Source organism: Amia ocellicauda, chromosome 16, assembly GCF_036373705.1.
Source record: "Amia ocellicauda isolate fAmiCal2 chromosome 16, fAmiCal2.hap1, whole genome shotgun sequence".
NCBI lineage: Eukaryota > Metazoa > Chordata > Actinopteri > Amiiformes > Amiidae > Amia > Amia ocellicauda.
Genome location: NC_089865.1, coordinates 14,715,861 through 14,736,372, shown reverse-complemented (window position 1 = coordinate 14,736,372; position 20,512 = coordinate 14,715,861). Strand labels below are relative to the sequence as shown.

Sequence of the window (20,512 nt, the reverse complement as noted above, 5' to 3'; positions counted from 1 at the left end):
AGAGGGTAACATTAGCAAATCTTGAAAATGGAAACTGACCTTTCCATCTTTGTACCAGGAAAGGGTTGGTTTAGGTTCTCCACTAAGTTTCACCATCAGCTTCACAATGCTATCAGCAGATACTGTGATGTCTTTGAGACCAGCTGTGAAGGTAGGTTTTGAAGCAGTTTTCTTCACTTCTGTTTTCTTCACCCCTGCTTTTGACTCCAAAAAGGTTGTCACATTGGTGTAAATGCTTTTGAAAACTTGACCCACAAAGGCGAACGATGTCCTGGAAACACCTCCTTCTCCAATAATTTCACAAGCATATTCACCTGCATCGGTCTCAGTGAGAGCATGGATATTGAGATTGTAAGTGCCATCAGCAGAATAATGAAACTGGTGGTGAGTGCTCTCCTTCAGTTTCTTGCCATCCTTGTACCATACTACTTCTTTTACATCGAGAACAGTGCTCTCAGCAACACATGACATCCTCACTTTATCCTCAGAGGCTTCAACCTTAAGCTGCTGGATAATCTTTGGAGGAGTGGTAGCTGGCAATTCCACTCTCTCTGCAGAGGGTGTCCTAACTGTTGGTGGGGATTTAACTCTCTGAGAGGAAGGTGGTTCAGGAGATTTTATCCTCTTGGGAGATTTTAAAGCTTCGGGAGACTTAATTCGAGGTTCAGGAGACTTTATACGTGCTTCTGGTGATTTTACATGGGGCTCTGGAGACTTTACCCTAGCTGGTGAAGTAATAGCCTTCTCCTTAGCTGATGTTCTTCGAATTGTTAGAGTAAAGTGTGCTTCTTGTTTACCTTCAGAGTTTTCTACCACCACTGTGTAGCTTCCTTCATCAGATGACTCAACAGATGAGATCTCAAAGGTAGACTTGTACTGTGTTGTTGTTACATGGTGGCGATGGGAGGTGACAATTGTTTTTCCAGCACGCATCCAGGTCACACTGGGTGCTGGCTCACCATCAATGTCACAAGCAAATCGTGCAGAATCTCCTTCTGAGACTGTAATAGATTGTGGTTTAGTAAGAATTCTGGCAGGGAGAGAGGTCTTAACTGTTTTTTCTTCTGCCTTTTTAACTTCTACAACTTGAACTTCTTCAGCTGCAAACTCTTTAGAAACCACAGTTTCCCTGGCTTCTGTCATTTTCATTTTTGTTTCCTTTACTTCCATACTTGTTTCTGATGAGGATGTTTTCTTGATTGATGACACATGGTAGACATCAGTCTTTGTCATTTCAGGAACAAGAGGTGTAGGAGGTTCCTCATCTTTGCGGCGGGATGAATAGGAGGAATATTCTCCGCCAGAGACATCCAAAGTTGCATAGTCAGAAGCTTCTCCCTTGTGATTTGTGCAGACTACACGATAGGTGCCACTGTCTTCCTGCTGACAGTCTCTAACTTCAAGAGTCAAAACACCACTCATATTTGTAAAGCGTATTTTGTTGCTCTCTTCAATCTGTTGTCCATTATGGTACCATTTGATTTCAGCTTCTGGTTTGGCCTGAACATTTAATGTAAACCTGGTGTTCTGGCCACAGGGCACACGGTGAGAACGCATTCTTAGAGTAATGCGTGGGGCATGGTCAAGGCTGAAAGGCTGCTGACTCACAACTTCATATTTCCTTTCAGTCTTCAGAGCTGCTTTTCTTGACTCGTACCTGGAGTAGATGTCAAACCTTGCAGACCTCTCAAATCTGGAAGTTGAACGTTCACTTGAAACAGGGCTGGGTGAACGTGGGCGTGTTCTTTCCGGTGTAGGTGATCTCCTCTCTGGCACTTCCACATCAGCTTCCACTGGTGGGCGTGACCGAGGCCGTATAAGTTCAGACACAGGACGCATCAATTCAATGTATGTGGGTGAAAGTGACCTCCTCCTTCGTAGAAAACGTGAAACTGAGGGAGACTTGGTACGAACATGTTCAGTCACTTCCACGGCCTCCTCTGCTGAAACTTCAACAGATTCTCTCTCTCTTCTTGAAACACGTGTTTTTTCTTCAAATTCCATGCGCTTCAGTTCACTTTTGTATGATGAAAGTCTCTGCGTTGTAGCATAAGGACGGAGAAGCTCCTCATCTTCTTTTTCTTCAAATACCCTCTGTTTCTGTCTTGGGGGTCTATAAACAGCCTTGTCGTGTCGTTGACGGAGATCTATATAACTTGGGCCAGCCTCATACTTGGAGGGAATATGATATGCTGTGTACTTTGAAACATCTTCCTCTTCTTCATCCTCTTCATATGTTACACGTGCCCTTGGTGAAGGATGGCGCAGTGCAGACAACTCAAAACGCAGAGGACTGCGGCTAGGTGGTGAAGCAGAAAAGCCCAACTCAAGTTCTTCTTCAAGACGCAGTCTTTCCTCTTCAGTTCTCTTCATTGACAAATAATCATCAACAGGGAGCAGAAGTTCTTCATCTGACAGATCCCCAAGGGACCTTCTTCTTGGTCTGTAGTAAGCCTCATATTCAGGAGATGGTGTGCGATACCTTGCTGGTCTCACTGTTTCAAGGTCATCTTGTGAAACTTTGGGTATACGCCACTTGGGCTTATACTGGTCAGTAACTCGTGGAAGAGGCATGACATAGAACTGCTCCCATCTGGAGAGACGGATGCGTTTTGGTCGTTTCTGAACTATTTTTTCCATTGGCTCAGGCATTTCATATTGGTCACGAAGTTTTTTATACCATTTCATCTCAGATAAAGGTACAAAGTGTTTAATCTCTTGATCCACCTCAAGAGCTGTTGGAGCATGAACACGAGGTTCTGGAATATCATATGGCATGCGAAGTCTCTTTTCTTCTGCTCTCTTTTTCTTTTCTTCCTTAGAGACCTCAAACTCACCCTTTACATTCTTCGTACTGACTGCTGGTTTGTACATAATGGCTGCTTCTCTTAGAGCCTGTTGTGCTACAGGTGTTAGTGCAATAACCTCAGTACCAGAAAGAATCTGGGCCATTCTCAAAGTCTTATCAATTTGTTTTTGAACATGTACTTCTCTGTCTTCTTCACTCTTATATTCTCGTTTGGTATAGGTGACACGCTCAACCTTCAAATATGCTTGGCAACTTGCTGATCCAGCCGAGTTTGTAGCAGTGACCCTATAAGTGCCAGCATCTTCAGGCAGAGTATCTCGGACATGTAAGACATAATAATCTAGGCCTTCATGAATAACCTCAACCTGTGGACCAAATGCTAAAGGCATGCCATCCTTCTCCCACTTAAGAGCAGGTGCTGGTGTTCCAGACACTCTCAATTCAAACCGCACGCTCTGGCCTTCCTTGCATTCAACATTTGCAAGCAAACGTTTAAACATTGGTCTCATTGTGTTATCTGCTGTGACTAGGTGTGGGGTAACAGTGAGTTTTCCCTTGCAACTGTCTTCACCAAATCTGTTGCGGGCCACCACAGTATATTCTGCATCATCTTCTGCTTGAACATTGTGAATCACAAGCTGATAGAGACCCTTGTCCACTATAAAGGTGTATTTCTTTTCATCATCTCCAGGTTTGATCTTCTGTCCAGATTTCAGCCATGTTACACGAGGTTCTGGATGGACTGTTATAGTTACTCCAAAGCGTACATCTTCACCAGTGTAAGCAGTGCGGTTGTATAAGGGCAGAGTAAACTCGGGTGGTCTCTCAAGCAGTCTAGATGTTTCTACCCTGCGTTTCACTTTCTTCACAGTGCGTTTGGTGAAGTATTCGCGATAATCTCTGACACTTTCCACGAAGAGCTCAGCATAGGAGCTATCCTCTCCATATTCATTCACAATCTTGCATCTGTAGGTGCCATCATCTGATCTGTTAATGTCCTTGACATACATGATAGCTACGCCATCCTGGTAAGTAATTTCATACTTGTCACTGCTCTCCAGTTGTCTTACTCCACAGTACCAAGTTACCTCTGTTGAACTATCATAATTTTCAATCTTACAGACATATTTGGCATGTCCACCTTCCTCAGCAGAAGCATGCATGATTTGACCAGCAACTGGACCAATTTCAATTGGTGCAACCTTTACTTTGCCCACTGTTACACCTCTCTGGCTTCTGATGGCACCGCCAGAAGAAACACGGGCTGAAGAAACCACAACATTCCATTCCTTCTTCACCAGGTACTGATAGTACCTTCTGTGTCTCAATGTCTTGATGGCTTTAGTGCTGAGTTTTTCAGATTTTTGTTTCAACCATACATGCTCCAAGGCTTCAGCTGCAGTCATACGGTGTTTGCGATCTTTGGATAACAGTCGGTCAATGAAGTCCAGTGCTTCCAGACTGACATCTTTAAAAGCTTCATCATCAAAGCTGTATTCAGCATTTGAAATGTTTTCAATCATTTGCTGGTTGGTTTCAGCAGTGAATGGATTAAGTCCACTAAGAAGAACGTAAACCAGAACACCAACTGACCACATATCACTCTGTGTGCTGACCATGTCGTGCATATGGATTTCAGGAGCACAATACTCTGGTGCAGTGAACTGAATTCTCAGATTGTCTCCAGGTTTCAGTTGTCTGGATTGGCCCATCTCAATGATCTTGATGGAGGTGCTCTTTCTTGTGGTGTAAACAATATTCTCAGGCTTGATGTCAAAGTGACCATAGCTTTGGCTGTGTAAGAACTCAAGAGCTTCACATACTTGTCTGATGTACCTTACAATTTCTCTTTCAGTGAGCTCAAAGTTGACAGTGCTGAGGCGTTCAAATATGTCAACTCCGGAGATAAACTCAAAGATCATGACTAGTTCCTCAAGACTATCAAAAGACTCATGGAGATACAGGAAGTTCTTGTGTCGAGCAATATTGAATGTGGCAATTTCCTTTTTAACCAAGGCCTGGTCTGCACCTTTTACTTTGACAAACTTGGCCATGTAAGTCTTCTTGGATGTTATTTCAACACAACGGTGAACTATGCCAAACTGACCACGTCCCAGTTCTTCAGCAATCATATATTTGTTATGCAGTTCTTTTGTGGATGAATGAGGTGCTTTGCCCTTTGAGATTTCCCTGGCTTCATCAACCTCTTCATCATAATTCATAACCCTTGACTTGTCTTCCTTTGTAACAACAGGATCAGTTGGTTCAGATGGCTGGCTCTGGCCAAACTTGTTTTCGGCAATTACTCGGAACTGATAGCTTGTCTTGCCAAACAGATTGATGACAGTGTAATGAGTGTCGCGAGACTGGGCAACACGGATCCATCTCTCTGCTGTGGTTGCACACTTTTCAATAATGTAGTTGATGACTTTGCTTCCACCATCATTAGCTGGGGCACTCCAGGTCAGAGTTACAGAATCCCTTGATATATCACCAGCTTTAATACCTCTTGGTGGATCAGGTACATCTGCAACATCAAGTTCAACAGTTTGCTGATCGATGCCAAATCTGTTCTTGGCACAAACAATATAGAACCCAGCATCCTTCCTGTCAACTCCATTGGAGAACACAAGGGATGTAAAGGATCTTGTCACAATAACTTGATAGTATCCATTGTTATCAATAAGATCTTGTCCCTTCTGCCATGTAATTACTGGATCAGGCTTGCCACTGAATGGAATCTTAATGCTAACCACTTCCCCACGCAGGGCATGGACTGCACCCATGCCTTCCAGATGTTTGGGCAAGTGAATCTTGGCAGGAACTGGAAAAGAAAAAATGTAACATGGAATCAATTAATACATCAACAATAAAATATAGAAAATATGGATTCAACTTTTTTTTTTTTTCTTCATGTAAACCCTGATGATTCTGTTTTGTACTTACCTTCAACATCCAAAGAGACAGTTGTTGAAATTGATCCTCCCTGGTTTGTAGCTCTGACCTGGTAGACGGTGGAATCTTCTTCAGTGACAGAAGTGATTACAAGTTGGTAATAACCACCCTTGAATTCCTGTATTTTGACCTTTTCACCATCAGGCATAATTTCCTTTCCACGCTTGAACCATTTAACCACAGGCTTGGGATGGCCAGTGACTTTGCATACAAATGTAGCATTGCTCTTATATTTGACATTGAGGTTTCTCAGTTCTTCCTTGAATGCAGGTGCTTTGATGGCTACATCTGATTTTGGAATAATAGATTCAGATATTTCACTCCATTCACTCTCACCTCCAAGGTTGTCACATTTTACACGGAATTCATATTCAGAGCCTTCGATGAGACCTTTAACAGAAAAGACTGTCTCATGAATTTCTTCACTAGTTACTGATATCCATTTGTTCTGTTTCTTCTCTCGTTTCTCAAGATAATAATTTCTAATCTTGGCACCACCATCACTGGCAGGTGGCTTCCAAGCCACAACACATGAGTCTTTTGTTACCCCAGTAACAACAGGCTGGGCAGGAGTTCCAGGCTTTTCTGTAAAGCAAAATAGTGAATAGGAAATTAATGTCAAGTATCTTAATGTGATGGATGTGATTTGTGCAGCTTACACACATACATACATACATGAGGACAACTTACCAAATGGACTCTTGATGATGACAACAGAAGATATCTCCAGTGCTTCACTGATGCCATACTGGTTCTGAGCAGAAACACGGAAGTAATATCCAGCACTTTCTGTAAGGTTTACTATTCTGCAAGATGTGCTTGAGATTGCAGAAGATACCAGGTGCCATTGTTCACCTTCCTTGGCCTCACGCTTCTCTACAATGTAGTTAGTAATCAATGCTCCACCATCATCAGCTGGAGCTTTCCAGCTAATAACCACAGAATTCTTCAATAGGGCATCAACAACAATTGGTCCTTGAGGAATAGTTGGTTTATCTGAAAACCAAGAGACAAGAAAAATATGTTTTAATATACTTAAAATCGTTATAAAAGAGTATGAAGCAGATTTATACAACTGAAGCTTTGGAGAACACATACCTTGTATTTCAACACGAAGACTAGTGTCAACTGTTCCCAGGATGTTACTGATTTGAACTTTGTACTTTCCAGCATTGGTCTTGCGTTGCACATTCCTGACTACCAGGTGAGTGTAGTGCTCAGTATTTTCAATAGTAACATTCTCAGATGGCTGTAGTGGTTTCTTGCCATAGAACCATAAGATCTGTGGCACTGGACGTCCAATGTATACAACATGCAGACGAAGACTTGTTCCACATCCTGCATAGTATATGTCTTTCAGTGGGAATCCAGGGTGGAACTGAGGAGCAGCTTGCAGGAATAGTTTCCCACTGGTCTCAATTTCCCCAGCATCATTGATTGCTCTGCAAGTATATAATCCTTCATCTTCCTGTTCATCTGTTACCACAGATAGTGAATGGTTTCGGCCGTCAGAGCTCATTTTGTATTTGCGACTTTGTATTAGTTCCTTGCCATATCTGTACCACTTAATTTCAGGAAGAGGTCTGCCAATAATCTGGCATTTCAGCTGACCTGCTTCACCAAGTTTAGTGGTGACATCTTCCATTTCTTTCCTGATACTTGGTGCTTCTCCAGCTGTTAAAAATACAAGACAGATATATATGATTAAAAAGGAAATGCTTCAGTGTAAACACTGCATAATTTAAACATTTAGTATTATACATACCACTCAATTTGGTTTTAATTGCCATAGCTGTTCTGCGTGGCCTGCTGATTCCTGTTTCATTCTCAGCAAGGATTCTGAATTCATACTCAGTTGCCTCCTGGAGACCACCCATGGTAAACTGTCTATCCTTTTGGCGTTCTTTGTTGCATTTCTTCCATGCACTGTCTCCAGATTGGCGGTATTCAATCCAGTATCCCAAGATCTCCTTCCCTCCATCACATTCAGGGCGCACCCAATGTATGGTGATGCTGTCCTTGGTAATGGAAATGATATCAATTTCGCCTGGCTGGCTTGGTTTGTCTACAGGGACAAGAGAGAAGTTAGTAATTGTTTTGTTAAAGGCAACATGTCCAATCATGTCAAGCTGCAAAACAATTCTACTTACCAAATGGATCTTTGCAAATAACTGGTTCAGATGAAGGGCCAGGCTCACTTAGACCAATATCATTTTGGGCTATGATGCGGAATTGATATTCTGCATCAGGCACCAGGCCAGTGAGACTATACATAGTGGTTGTGATGTGAGTTTTGTTGTGTCTGACCCACTTGTCAGTAGATGTCTCTTTACGGTCAATGTAATATCCAGTCACACGAGATCCACCATCATCCTTAGGCCTGGACCAAGATAGACTGATAGTACTCTTTGTAACATCCAGGATCTCTGGTGGATTGCTTGGAGGTTCTGGTGGAGCTGTTGATATAAATATGAAATGTAAATAACATCAAATCCAGCAAGCCAGATGTTACATTTTTCAAAAGTAGATATGATACATAAAGATACTTACAAAGAGGTGTTTTGGGTATGACAGATTCCTCTGATTTTAAGGATCTGCTAATTCCAAACTGGTTTTCTGCTGTCACCCTGAAGTGGTACTCAACATTTTCCTTCAAACCCTTGACCACCAGCGATGTTTCTTTAACTCTAGAGCCAACGGTGTACCAGGCTGCCTTAGGAACTTCACGTCTCTCAACAATGTAACCAAGAATGTCAGCGCCACCATCATCAGAAGGTGCTCTCCAACTCACTCTTACAGAGCGAGCCTGGATGTCATCAAATTCAAGTGGTCCTTCGGGTGGATCAGGACGTCCAATAACTTTAACTTTGATGTACACTGCCTTCTTGCCGCACTTGTTCTCCAGGACAAGATCATAAGTTCCAGAGTCTTCTCTGTCAGCTTCCTTAATGACAAGTTCTGACAGTGTTTCAGAGGTGGCGATCATTGCTCTATGAGAAACATCACGGCCTTCCTTTGTCCATTTGCAGATTGGTATAGGCTTGCCCTTGATGGGCACAGACAGCCTGATGACTCCACTCTGTCTAACCATAAGACCTTCCTGGTATTTTGGATCCAGCTCATAATCAGGGTATGCTGAAAGACCAAAAGAAGGGTCAGGTAAATAATTCCATATTTTGAAATAACTATGAAGATGTAAATGTACAGTCTTTATTTCAAAATTGTATACTGTGACTTACCCAGCATTTCTGTAACTTTCACTGTTCCTGGGACCTCAGCAGGTTCACCTGGTCCTCCAGCATTACATGCCATTACACGGAATCTGTACTCAGCACCCTGAGGCATATGGGTAAGAGTATATTCACAGATCTTTGTTGGGGTAGTGTTACATTTTGTCCATTCAAACTGATCCACCTTCTGCATTTCAATCAGATATCCTGTAACCTTTGAGCCTCCTTCTTCATCAGGTGGGCTCCAGGCCAAAGAAACTGAGGTTCTTGTTGTATCTGTAACTCTTGGGTTTTGTGGGGTGCCTGGTGGGTCTGTTCAAGACAATGTGGATAAAGAAAACAATGTTTTAATGCTCATGTTATGCAAGCAAGTATGATTTTTTGGATAACACACTATAATGTACTAATACAAATAAAAATACATACCGATAGGATCCATAGCCACTGCAGGTTTAGATGACCGGCTGGGTTTACCAGTGCCTCTTGAATTGATGGCAGTGACTCTGTGTTCATACTCCAGACCTTCAATCAAGCCAGTGGATCTGTATCTTGTCATTGTGACAGGATTCTTGTTAGCACGAATCCATCTATCAGATCGAACCTCTTTACGTTCAATGATGTATCCAGACACGTTAGAGCCACCATCTTCATCTGGTGGGTGCCAGGTAATTGTCATGCCATCACGAGAGACATCAAATACTTCTGGTGTGCCTGGTGGCCCTGGGATACCTGTTCACAGACAAAACAATATTCAAATCGTTTTCAACAAATGTTATTGCAATTATTTATTGTCATTATATTATATACCTTAAACATAACTAAATGCTTAACATAAGAAAGTAACTTACTCTTGGCACTCTTGCACTCTACAATGTCAGACTGCAAGAAAGAACCAATGCCGAAGCGGTTTGTAGCAGCAACGCGGAACACATATTCAGTTCCTTCAGTCAATCTGGTGAACTTGAACATGGGTCTTGTGACAGACTCAGATACAGGAAGCCATCCTGGGCGATGTGCATCACGCTGTTCAACGACATAACCACTAACAGTTGCACCTCCATCCTTCTCAGGTGGATCCCAGCTAATTGAGACAGATGTAGCATCCACTTCATCAATTCTGATAGGTCCAGTAGGTTCTCCAGGTTTGTCTAGTTTAAAACAAAAGGCATTCAATTAGACTTTTATAGACACCTAAAACTCTGCATCGATTACCAGTACAAATGCTGCAATAGTTGTATTTAGAGATGCATACCAAGAATGATAACTTTGATTGTCTCCATTGTACATCCTGTGACATTCTTAACTTCAAGCATGTAGTCACCACTGTCATCTATTGTGGTTTCACGCACGGTCAATTTGGTGTATTTTCCAGTAGTTTCAATTTTGACCCGGTCAATTTCTTTCATCTTGGAGCCACCAAAGTACCAAGTACAAACAGGAGGAGGACGGCCAATAATTGGGATGTTAAGTTCAATGGGTCGCCCAGCTGGTACATTGATAATCTTTTGAGGAATGCCAGCCAGATCGATTTTAGGCATCACTACAAAAAGAAAGAAAGACAAAAATAGATAAATACGGCGCAGGCATCGTCATTTAAATAATTAAAAAATTGATTATTAATTATTTGAATTACCTCTTTGTTCTTGTACTGTTACAGGTGTCACAAGCTCTCTTGGTTCACTAGCACCCTTACTGTTGGTTGCTATTACTCTAAACAGGTATTGCTCAGTTTCATTCAGGGAAACAATGGTGTGTGAAAGTACTGCTGGTTTGACATTGGCAACCTTCATCCATCTGTCTGTACCAGCTTTACAAGCTTCAATGACATAGCCAGTAAGTCTGCTGCCACCATCGTGAAGAGGTTTCTCCCAGGCTAAGGACACGGTAGTCTTGGTAACATCCACCACCTCCAGTTTCTGGGGAACCATAGGAACTTCGGACACCAGAACAGCATCACTAGTTCTTCGTGGCTCACCGATACCATAGATATTTTCTGGCAAAACTCTGAAGTAGTACATTGTTCCTTCTGTCAGGCCAGTGATTCTGTAGAAGGTCTTGCTACATTTAGCAGTGACAGTTTTGTAGGCTCTCATTGATGCTTCACGTCTCTCAATTATATAGTTGTTCACAGGTGCTCCACCATCAATATTTGGAACATCCCATGTAATTGTTGCTGAATCTTTAGTAATTTCTTTAACTTTAACTGCTGCAGGTGGGCCAGGAGTATCTGAAAGAATGAAAACATTGTATGAAATGCACATCCATATAGTTATGACAAATGTATTATTAAATAAATACTTAATTAAGGCTTACCATAGATCTTCACAATGATGGTGGCTGCTTTCTTGCCAGATTGATTCTCAGCTTCAAGCGTGTATTTACCCGCATCGTAGCGGTTCACTTTGTCAATTGTGAGAATTGTGTAACTGTCTGTTATGTCAATAAATCCACGGCTGGCAAGGTCCACGCCAGGTTTGCTCCAGTTGATAATTGGAGTAGGTCTTCCAGACACAGAGACCATGAGGCGCAGTGAACCACCAGCTCTCACGGTCACAGTCTTCTTCAGGTCATCGGAAAGCTCAAGATCTGGTATTTCTGGGAAAAAATAATGCTCATGTTAATATTACATCTAAACGTTATACAACCCTATACAAATATCATCAAGACAGATTTTTAACTTACCAATTCTTTCTATAGGCTCGATTTCAGCACATGCCTCACTGAATTCACCGGTTCCATTAACGTTAACGGCAGCTACTCTGAAGCAATACTTTTTGTTGGTTAAAAGAGAGGTAGCAGTGTATTCTGTATTCCTCAAGGTTGCGGTGGTATGAGGTCTGTACCACTGATCTGTTCCTTCCTCTTTCATTTCCAGAATATATCCAATGACATCAACACCTCCATCATACATTGGTCTTGTCCATGCCAGGCTTATGCTGTGTTTGGTTGTATCTACAACTCGGGGGATGGATGGTGCAGCTGGAGTATCTGGGGGAAAGAAAAGCACATCAGATCATGAACACATTTATGTCCGTATATCTGTGGATAAACTTTGATTTTAAGTAATACTGAAAGTGTGACTTACATGTTGGTTCTCGGCAGTATGCATACATGGATGCCTCGCTGGGCTCACTGTTACCAGCTGAATTCACAGCAGTTACACGGAACTGGTAGTCACTGCCTTCCAAAAGTCCAGTTACTTTTAACCTTGTGTCATAGATGGTATAATCCCTGTTAACTCTGGTCCATCGCACACTCTTCTTTTCACGCTTGTCCACCAGGTAGTTACTAATTTCACTGCCACCATCCGATTCTGGTTTCAACCACTGAATGATGATGTGTTCTTTACCAGCACCAACTATTTCTGGGGCTCCAGGAGGTGATGGTATAGCTGTTATAGAAATAGAATAATTATTAACTCATACATCCTTGTCACAAAGATAATATAAACACTCTGTGCATCAATGCCATACTTACTGAATGAGTTTCGGGCAATAATAGTTTCAGATTCAAGTGGTACACCAGGTCCATACTTGTTAACACCTCTAACGCGGAACATGTATTCATTGTTCTTGATCAATCTTGTAACAACACAAGAAAGGGTCTTGCATTCGGTGTCCACTATTGCCCAGTTCAATCTGCTAGTTTCCCGTCTCTCAACAATGTAGTGAGTAATTGTTGCTCCGCCATCCTCAGAGGGTATTTTCCAGGACAGAGTGCATTTCTCCTCGGTTACTCTGCTGATGGTGATCTTATCATCACAAGGCCCAGGTGTATCTAAAAAATTTATTAAAAACAAATTTGGATACATATTTAAATAAGACTGAACATTTATTCAGAGAACATCAATTTAAAATATCAGTGTTTTGTTTCCGACTTACCAAGCACTTTAACAGTAACAGAGGCCGTCTTTACTCCACTGGCATTCTTCACTGTCAGTGTGTACCTTCCACTATCAGTCCTGTCACAGAACTTGATTATGGCCATAGCACGTCTGTTGGTGTATTGCAGGGAAATCTTCTCACAGAGCTCAAGTTCCTTGTCTCCCTTGGACCAGAAGACTTTGGGATCAGGTTTACCTCCGATAGAAGCATCGAGAACAAGATCTGATCCAGCTCTGATGGTGACAATGTCTCCTAGAAGTTTACTGTCAAGCTCAGCCTTGGGAGGTGCTGGAAATACAAAATGTTGAAACAATGTTAAAACATGTAAAAAAAGGCTAAATGATAACCCCTATGTTGAAATTCAAAGAAGGATACTGTATTGTACTATATGAACTTACTGTATTCATCATTGCATGTGACAGCTCCTGTTGATTCTGAGGGTATGCTGTGTACTCCAGCTGCATTCTTGGCAATGACGCGGAATTCATATACTTCTCCTTCACCCAGTGCTGTTACAGTGAAGGTAGTATCTGTCACTGTTGTGTAGTTACATTTCAGCCAGCGCCCCTCACCGGTATCGCTGTATGGCTTGCGTTCCACGATGTATCCCACAATCTTGCTTCCACCATCACTGAGTGGTACAGACCATTTCAATGATACAGTTGACCTTGTCACATCTGTAACTTCAGGTTTGCCAGGTGGATCTAAATACAAAAATAGATAGATAATATTTAGTTACACCTAAGAAGATTTTTTCCCCCCAGCAAGTCCTATTAGGTATGGACTTCTTACTCACCAACTGGGTTCTGTGCTATCATTGATCTGGATGCTTCACTAGCTTTGCTCAGTCCAGCGGCATTCATTGCATAGACTCTGAATTGGTACTCCAAGCCTTCCACAAGAGTGGATACTTTATAGTGGCAATCAAGGCATGGTATCTTGTTCTCTTTCACCCAAAGGATGGTGTTGCGTTCCTTCTTCTCTATCCAATATCCTGTAACCTTACTGCCACCATCATGGTATGGTTCCTCCCAACGAATGCCCATAGCATTAGCTGTGACAGAGAATACCTCAGGTCTTGTGGGAGAGCTTGGTGGAACTGTTAATAAAAAATAAAAAATAAAGAAAGAAAATATTAATATTAAATATATATATTAAGTCAATCAATAACTGCAAGATAATAAATACATATTTAAATACAAAACAAAATTATACTCACCAAATGGATGTTCAGCAACAATAGGCTGAGATTCTATCGGCTTACTGACACCAAATCTGTTTTCAGCACAGACCCGGAATGTGTACTCCATATATTTGGTGAGATGAGTGACTTTGATCTGTGTGCGTTTAACGCTGGAGTTTATAAGCTGCCAAGCAGTTGAGCCAGACTCACGCTTCTCCACAATATAGTTTGTAATTTCAGTTCCGCCATCATCTTCTGGTTCTTTCCAGTTCAATACACATGATTCAGATGAGATTGATGAAACTTCAACAGGACCAATAGCTGGACCTGGTCTGCCGATAACATTCACAGTGACAGTGAAAGTTCTAACTCCTGCATTATTTTCAAGAATGAGGTAATACTTGCCGGAGTCTCCTCTCATGCAGTCCTTGACAGACAAGGTAGTTCTGTCTTTGGTGGTCTTAATGCTCACTCTATCTGTTTCTTTTAATCTCATCTCCTCAAGTTTCCAAGTTACTTTAGGAACTGGCCGTCCACTAATAGGTATATCAATTGTGAAACCACTGCCAGCTTTGCAAGTAATAAGCTGGTTTGTGATTCCACTAAGATCTGCAGTTGGCTCAATCTGTGGCTCCTTAATGATGACAGATGAGAAGGATTCTCTTGGTTCACTGAAACCAGCATCATTTTTAGCCTTGACACGGAACTCATATTCTGTGTTCTCTGTTAGACCTTCAATTGTTATGCTCAGAGACTTAGTGTTACCACCAATGACCCAGTGATCAGATCCCTTTTGTTTAGTTTCAATAACATAGCCTGTGATGCGACTTCCACCATCATGTTCAGGTTTCAACCAGGCCAGAGTGGCAGAAGATTTGGATGTATCAATGATATCAAGCCTCTTAGGTGGAGCTGGTTCTTCAGTGGCAATGACTGGATCTGGCATTTCAAATGGTTCACCTGGGCCATACTGATTTTCTGCAATGACCCGGAAGAAGTATGGCACACCTTCTACAAGGTCACCAACTCTAAGGATTTGACGAGTACATTTTCCACTAACTTCTTGCCAACTACGACGGCTAGCCTCCCGTTTCTCAACAATATAATGATGAACACGGCCTCCACCATCATTAGCTGGAGCATCCCACATCAGAGTCATAGATCCTCTTGTAACATCCTTAAAGGTAATTGGTCCTGGTGGCCCAGGAGTGTCCAGAACCTTCACAGTGAATGTAATAGATTTGCTGCCACTGTTGTTCTCTAAGCTGAGGGTGTACTTTCCAGCATCGTATCTGGTGCAGTTTTCAATCGTTAGAGTACTGTGAGTGTCGGTTGTATGAACATCTGTCCTCACACCAAGCTCTCCATCCGCTTTGGTCCAGGTAGCCAAAGGAACAGGTTTTCCTTTGAAAGCAATATGAAGGTGTACAGTACCACCTGATTTCACAATGTGTGTCTGTTTGAAATTGGCATCGATATCAATTTCAGGTGAAGTCAATCTGTCTACAGTTTGAACTGGATTTGAAATTTCACAAGCTTCTCCTTTTCCAGCACCATTAACTGCACAAACCCGGAATTTATATTCTTCACCAGGTTCCAAGTCAGTTGCAGTGTATTTTGTGTTGACACAAGTTTCAAGATTGACTTTGTGCCATTCTTCAAGGCTAGCTTTACACATCTCGATGATATATCCAATGATTTCCATTCCACCATCGAAGACTGGCTGCGTCCATTCCAAGCTTACTGATGTCTTTGTGGTATCAGTCACCTTTACCACAGTAGGAGCACTTGGTGCACTAGTTGGTTCTCTACATTTGATAAGTCTAGATGTGCTGCTTGATGGTCCAACACCTGCATCATTTTCAGCCATGACATGGAATTCATATTCATTCCCTTCAGTTAGGCCTGTAACTCTGTATCTAGTTTCAGTTATTGGCCTCTTAGATGAAACTTTCACCCAACGCAAGCTCTTCTTTTCACGCCTTTCAAGAATATAATGCCTAATTTCATTTCCACCATCGGATCTTGGTCTTGTCCAAGCAAGTGTTATACTGTCTCCGGTAACATGGGTGGAATCGGGTGTGCCAGGGGCCTCAGGAACAGCTACAAAAAATAATACAGATAATATTAAAGTATATTTATATACAGTAGAAATTATTTTATAAAGGACATTTTCATGTAAAGAAAATCAAATGTTTCAGAACAAAAAACTTACTGAATTGAACCTGTGCTACCATATTTTCTGATTCCAGTGGTCTACCAACACCAAACTTATTCACTGCAGAAACACGGAACTGGTATTCATTGCCCTTAATTAGCTTTGTGGCGTTAAATGAGCAGGCTTCACATTTGTCATTAACCAGGGCCCAAGTGATTCTGGATGTCTCGCGTTTTTCAATCATATAGTGGGTGATTGCAGCACAGCCATCGTTGTCAGGAGGATTCCACCAAAGAGTGGCCTTTTCTCCAGTGATACTTGTGAAACGCAATGGTCCAGCAGGAGCTCCAGGTGTATCTAACATTGATATAAAATGAAGTGTAATCAGTGTAAAATAAATGTCATGTCATCTTATATTTCATTTTAGGTAAATTTATTTATATACACTATGAATACTCACCATGTACTCTGACATTAATATCTGCTTTCTTGGTTCCAGAAGAATTCTTGGCTTCCACAGAATATATACCGCGATGATCACGATCAGCATCTCTGATAAAGAGACTGCTTGATCCAATAACTGTTGTGATGTCAATGTCCACCATTGTCTTCTTGTCAATTTCTTTGCCATCCTTGAACCATGTGACTTGAGGTACTGGTCGACCTTTGATAATAACTTTAAGTCTAATATTTTCCCCTGCTTTGACGGAGAGACCTTCAAAGTGTTCGGCACCGAATTCAATTGTTGGTGCAACTATAAGAAGAGATTAAAAAGAAGAAAATATTATTGAGGTTTTAAATCGTTTCCTGAAGTTTAAAAGATAGTCATACGCTAAAGCAATTCTGGTGGTATGTACTTACTGCTTTCATCTCTGGTCATGATGTAGCCAGAGGACTGGGAAGGAGGACTAACAGTGCCAACAGCATTTCTGGCAATCACTCTGAATTCATAGCGGTCACCAGGTGAAAGTCCTGACACTGTGAACTGGCACTCAGAAACATCAGTGAAGTTGCATCTCAACCAACGTCCCTTTCCTTGACGTTTTTCCACACAGTATCCCACAATTTTGCTGCCTCCATCACGCAAAGGCGCCTCCCATTTGAGCGTCACAGATTCCCTGGTCACATCAATGTAGTCAGGAGTACCAGGTGGATCTAGAATAAGTATACAATAGTGTTTATTACAGGACTCAAACTAAGACACTCTTAAATTTAAGTCAGAATATAAAATGAACAGGATAAAACATCAACAACTTACCCACTGGAGAGACAGCCAAAGTATGTTTGCTAGCCTCGCTGCAAGGGCTCAGACCTGCATTATTCTCAGCATATACTCTGAACTGATATTCCAGGCCCTCAAGAAGACTGGTAATTCTGTAGTCTCTTCCAGATATTGGTGAAGTATTTACTTTCTGCCAAAGAATGCTGTTTCTTTCCTTCTTCTCCACATGGAATCCAGTGACTTCTGAACCACCATCATACACTGGTGCATCCCACTGAATTGACATGCCATCACATGTGACATTGTACACAACTGGCTTTCCTGGAGGACCTGGTGGTCTGTACTGATGTTTTGCAATCACATCTTGTGAATTAAGGGGTGGACTTACTCCAAATCTGTTTTCTGCACGTACTCTAAACTGATATTCTGTTCCTTTAATTAAGTTAGGTATCTTAAATGTTGTTCTGGCAACACTGGAGCACACCATCTTCCAAGCTGTCTGGGATGTCTCGCGCTTCTCTACACTGTAGCAAGTAATTTCTCCACCTCCATCATCATCTGGTGCATCCCAAGAAATAATAACACTTTCTGCCCTGATTTCATCCAGTCGAATAGGTCCTTTTGGCTTAGAGGGTGGACCAAGGGTTATAACTGTTACACTAAATGATTTTCTACAGACCTTGTTATCAAGTACCAAGGTATACTTTCCTCCATCTTCCTTTCTTGCATTTTTAATTGTCAAGGAAACTTTGTTTTCGGTTTTCTTAAAGCGGATCTGTTCACTTTCTTTCAGTGGAATACTGTCTTTAAGCCACTGAACACTTGGTCTTGGTTTGCCCTTATATGGCAGCTCAATATGTACATTATGTCCAATGCGTACACTGATTTCTCCTCCTGGGATGCCTGCTAGGCTTGCTTCAGGTGGAATAATATAGTCCTTTACAGTGATTGGCCCAATTTGGGAAAAGTCACTTTGTCCTTTCTCATTCTTTGAAGATACTCTGAAGTCCACATCTGAGAGCTCTTTGAGTTTAGTAACCTCATACTCACAGGCCTTGCTGGTACCTGCAATTGACCATTCTTGTTCATCTTTAAGTTTCTTTTCAATTAGATATTCTGTGATGATGCTACCACCGTCATAATCAGGCTTGCTCCATTGTAAGATCACTGACGTCTTAGTGGAATCCTTCATTGAAAGATCTTTGATAGGTCCAGGCACCTCAGTAGCTTTGACTGGTTCAGCAGTTTCGCACGGTTCACCTAATCCGTTCTCATTTTCTGCCAACACCCGGAAGAAGAAGGAAGTCTTCTCTGAGAGGTCTGTTACTTTAAATGTGGTGTTAGAGCATTTAGTTGTCACACTAGAGTACGCTCTCTTGGTAGCATCTCTTTTCTCAATAACATAGTTAGTAATTTCAGCACCACCATTGATAAGAGGAGGTTCCCATGATAGGGTTACATTGCCACGAGTAACATTCTTGATCTGCAACTTCTGGCAAGCCCCTGGTGTATCAAGCACCTTAACATTGACAAATGATGATTTAGGCTCTCCTACACCATTTTCAATTTGGAGAACATATCTCCCGCTATCATCACGCGTGACTTGTGGGATGGTAAGCAGTGTAGAGGATTCTGTATTGTGGATGTTGTATTTTGGATCACTGCTGATATTCTTCTCTCCCTTTCTCCAGGTGACATTTGGTGCAGGTCTGCCTTTGAATGGGATCATGATCTCCACATCCTGTCCTGCTTTTACTGTGTATTGAGTTCTCAAAACAACATCAAGATCAATCTCTGCTTCCTCTGCATGAATGGAAACAAAATAATGTATTAGATTCTGATGTTATTATTAAATATTTTTTACACAAAGATATAGAATTATTACTTTTAAAATACATACCAATAATATCCTTAGCTTGCACAGGTTCAGCCATTTCGATTGGCTCTCCTTTTCCGGCACAGTTAACAGCAGACACACGGAAGAAGTAGTTAATTCCGGGCTTAAGGTGAGATACAACATACTCTGTGGTTCTGACTTCACCCTTTGAACTAACCACAGTCCATTCCTTTTCTTCAGCCTCCATTTTTTCCACTATGTAGCTGGTAACTTCACTGCCTCCATCATATACAGGCTTGTCCCAAGCAAGGGTAATGGATGATTTAGTTGAGTCAACAACTTTAAGCTTGGTGGGTTCAGTGGGTGGATCTGGGAAGATAATTAATTGGACTCATCAGATTTAGCTTCTCAAATCCAATGTGCATCTTCATTCATTCATGTATAATTGAAGCAAGATGGCGAGAGATTAAGAGGAAGAAAACTTACCAACTGGATCAGCAGCTTTGAAGAAATCAGATGCATCAGAGTACGGGCCTTCTCCAGCTGCATTGATAGCCAAAACACGGAACTGGTATTCACTTCCTTCAGTCAAGTTTGATACTTTCTGCCTAGTATCACGGATGGATTCCTTAATGACCTTGAACCACCGGAGGCTCTTTTTCTCACGTTTTTCTAAGTAATATCCTCTGATATCACTGCCACCATCCACAGTTGGCCTCTCCCAGACCACAGTCATTGTTGATCTTGTAATCATAGTGACTTCAGGCATGCTGGGCTGTCCAGGAGTGACTGAAAATAAAAAAGTAAAGGTAAGATACTGTATGGCAAGTGGACAGAATAGTTGTCACAATTTGATTTATATTTATTCTTACCAAATGCATTCTTGGCAACAACAGGTTCAGATTCCAGAGGTTCTCCCACTCCAAACTTGTTAACAGCTCTAACACGGAATATGTATTCATTGCCTCTGATAAGCTTCTGGACAGAGACAAGGCACTCTTGAAGTTTTTCTGATATGAGGGACCAGACAATTCTGCTTGTCTCACGTTTTTCCACAATGTAGTGCGTAACAGAAGCTCCACCTTCATCAGCTGGAGGATCCCACATTATTGTTATCTTCTCTGCAGTGACTGTCTTAAATTGAATAGGTCCGGCAGGAGGACCAGGCTTATCTGTTAAAAAAAATACAAAGCATACAAAATTATTTCACTTAAACTCAATCATAATTCTTACA

At 41.7% G+C, this 20,512-nt stretch overlaps 1 protein-coding gene across 1 annotated transcript in view; it reads right to left on the bottom strand.

Annotated features, from left to right (window-relative positions):
• The window catches only part of ttn.2 (titin, tandem duplicate 2), a 162,588-nt gene that overhangs the window by 3,999 nt on the left and 138,077 nt on the right, over window positions 1-20,512 (bottom strand). Inside the window, exons 214-240 of the mRNA XM_066688525.1 lie at window positions 20,151-20,450; window positions 19,765-20,067; window positions 19,342-19,647; window positions 17,478-19,244; window positions 17,081-17,374; window positions 16,680-16,973; window positions 16,277-16,576; window positions 14,098-16,164; window positions 13,675-13,977; window positions 13,277-13,582; window positions 12,876-13,166; window positions 12,472-12,771; window positions 12,080-12,385; window positions 11,677-11,982; window positions 11,308-11,589; window positions 10,628-11,221; window positions 10,247-10,534; window positions 9,843-10,142; window positions 9,421-9,723; window positions 9,004-9,306; window positions 8,315-8,899; window positions 7,915-8,220; window positions 7,530-7,829; window positions 6,863-7,438; window positions 6,455-6,760; window positions 5,756-6,349; window positions 40-5,633 (exon numbers count right to left, since the gene is read on the bottom strand). Of these exons, the coding sequence (XP_066544622.1) occupies window positions 40-5,633; window positions 5,756-6,349; window positions 6,455-6,760; window positions 6,863-7,438; window positions 7,530-7,829; window positions 7,915-8,220; window positions 8,315-8,899; window positions 9,004-9,306; window positions 9,421-9,723; window positions 9,843-10,142; window positions 10,247-10,534; window positions 10,628-11,221; window positions 11,308-11,589; window positions 11,677-11,982; window positions 12,080-12,385; window positions 12,472-12,771; window positions 12,876-13,166; window positions 13,277-13,582; window positions 13,675-13,977; window positions 14,098-16,164; window positions 16,277-16,576; window positions 16,680-16,973; window positions 17,081-17,374; window positions 17,478-19,244; window positions 19,342-19,647; window positions 19,765-20,067; window positions 20,151-20,450 (17,774 nt within the window). The remainder of the gene's footprint in view (window positions 1-39; window positions 5,634-5,755; window positions 6,350-6,454; window positions 6,761-6,862; window positions 7,439-7,529; window positions 7,830-7,914; window positions 8,221-8,314; window positions 8,900-9,003; window positions 9,307-9,420; window positions 9,724-9,842; window positions 10,143-10,246; window positions 10,535-10,627; window positions 11,222-11,307; window positions 11,590-11,676; window positions 11,983-12,079; window positions 12,386-12,471; window positions 12,772-12,875; window positions 13,167-13,276; window positions 13,583-13,674; window positions 13,978-14,097; window positions 16,165-16,276; window positions 16,577-16,679; window positions 16,974-17,080; window positions 17,375-17,477; window positions 19,245-19,341; window positions 19,648-19,764; window positions 20,068-20,150; window positions 20,451-20,512) is intronic.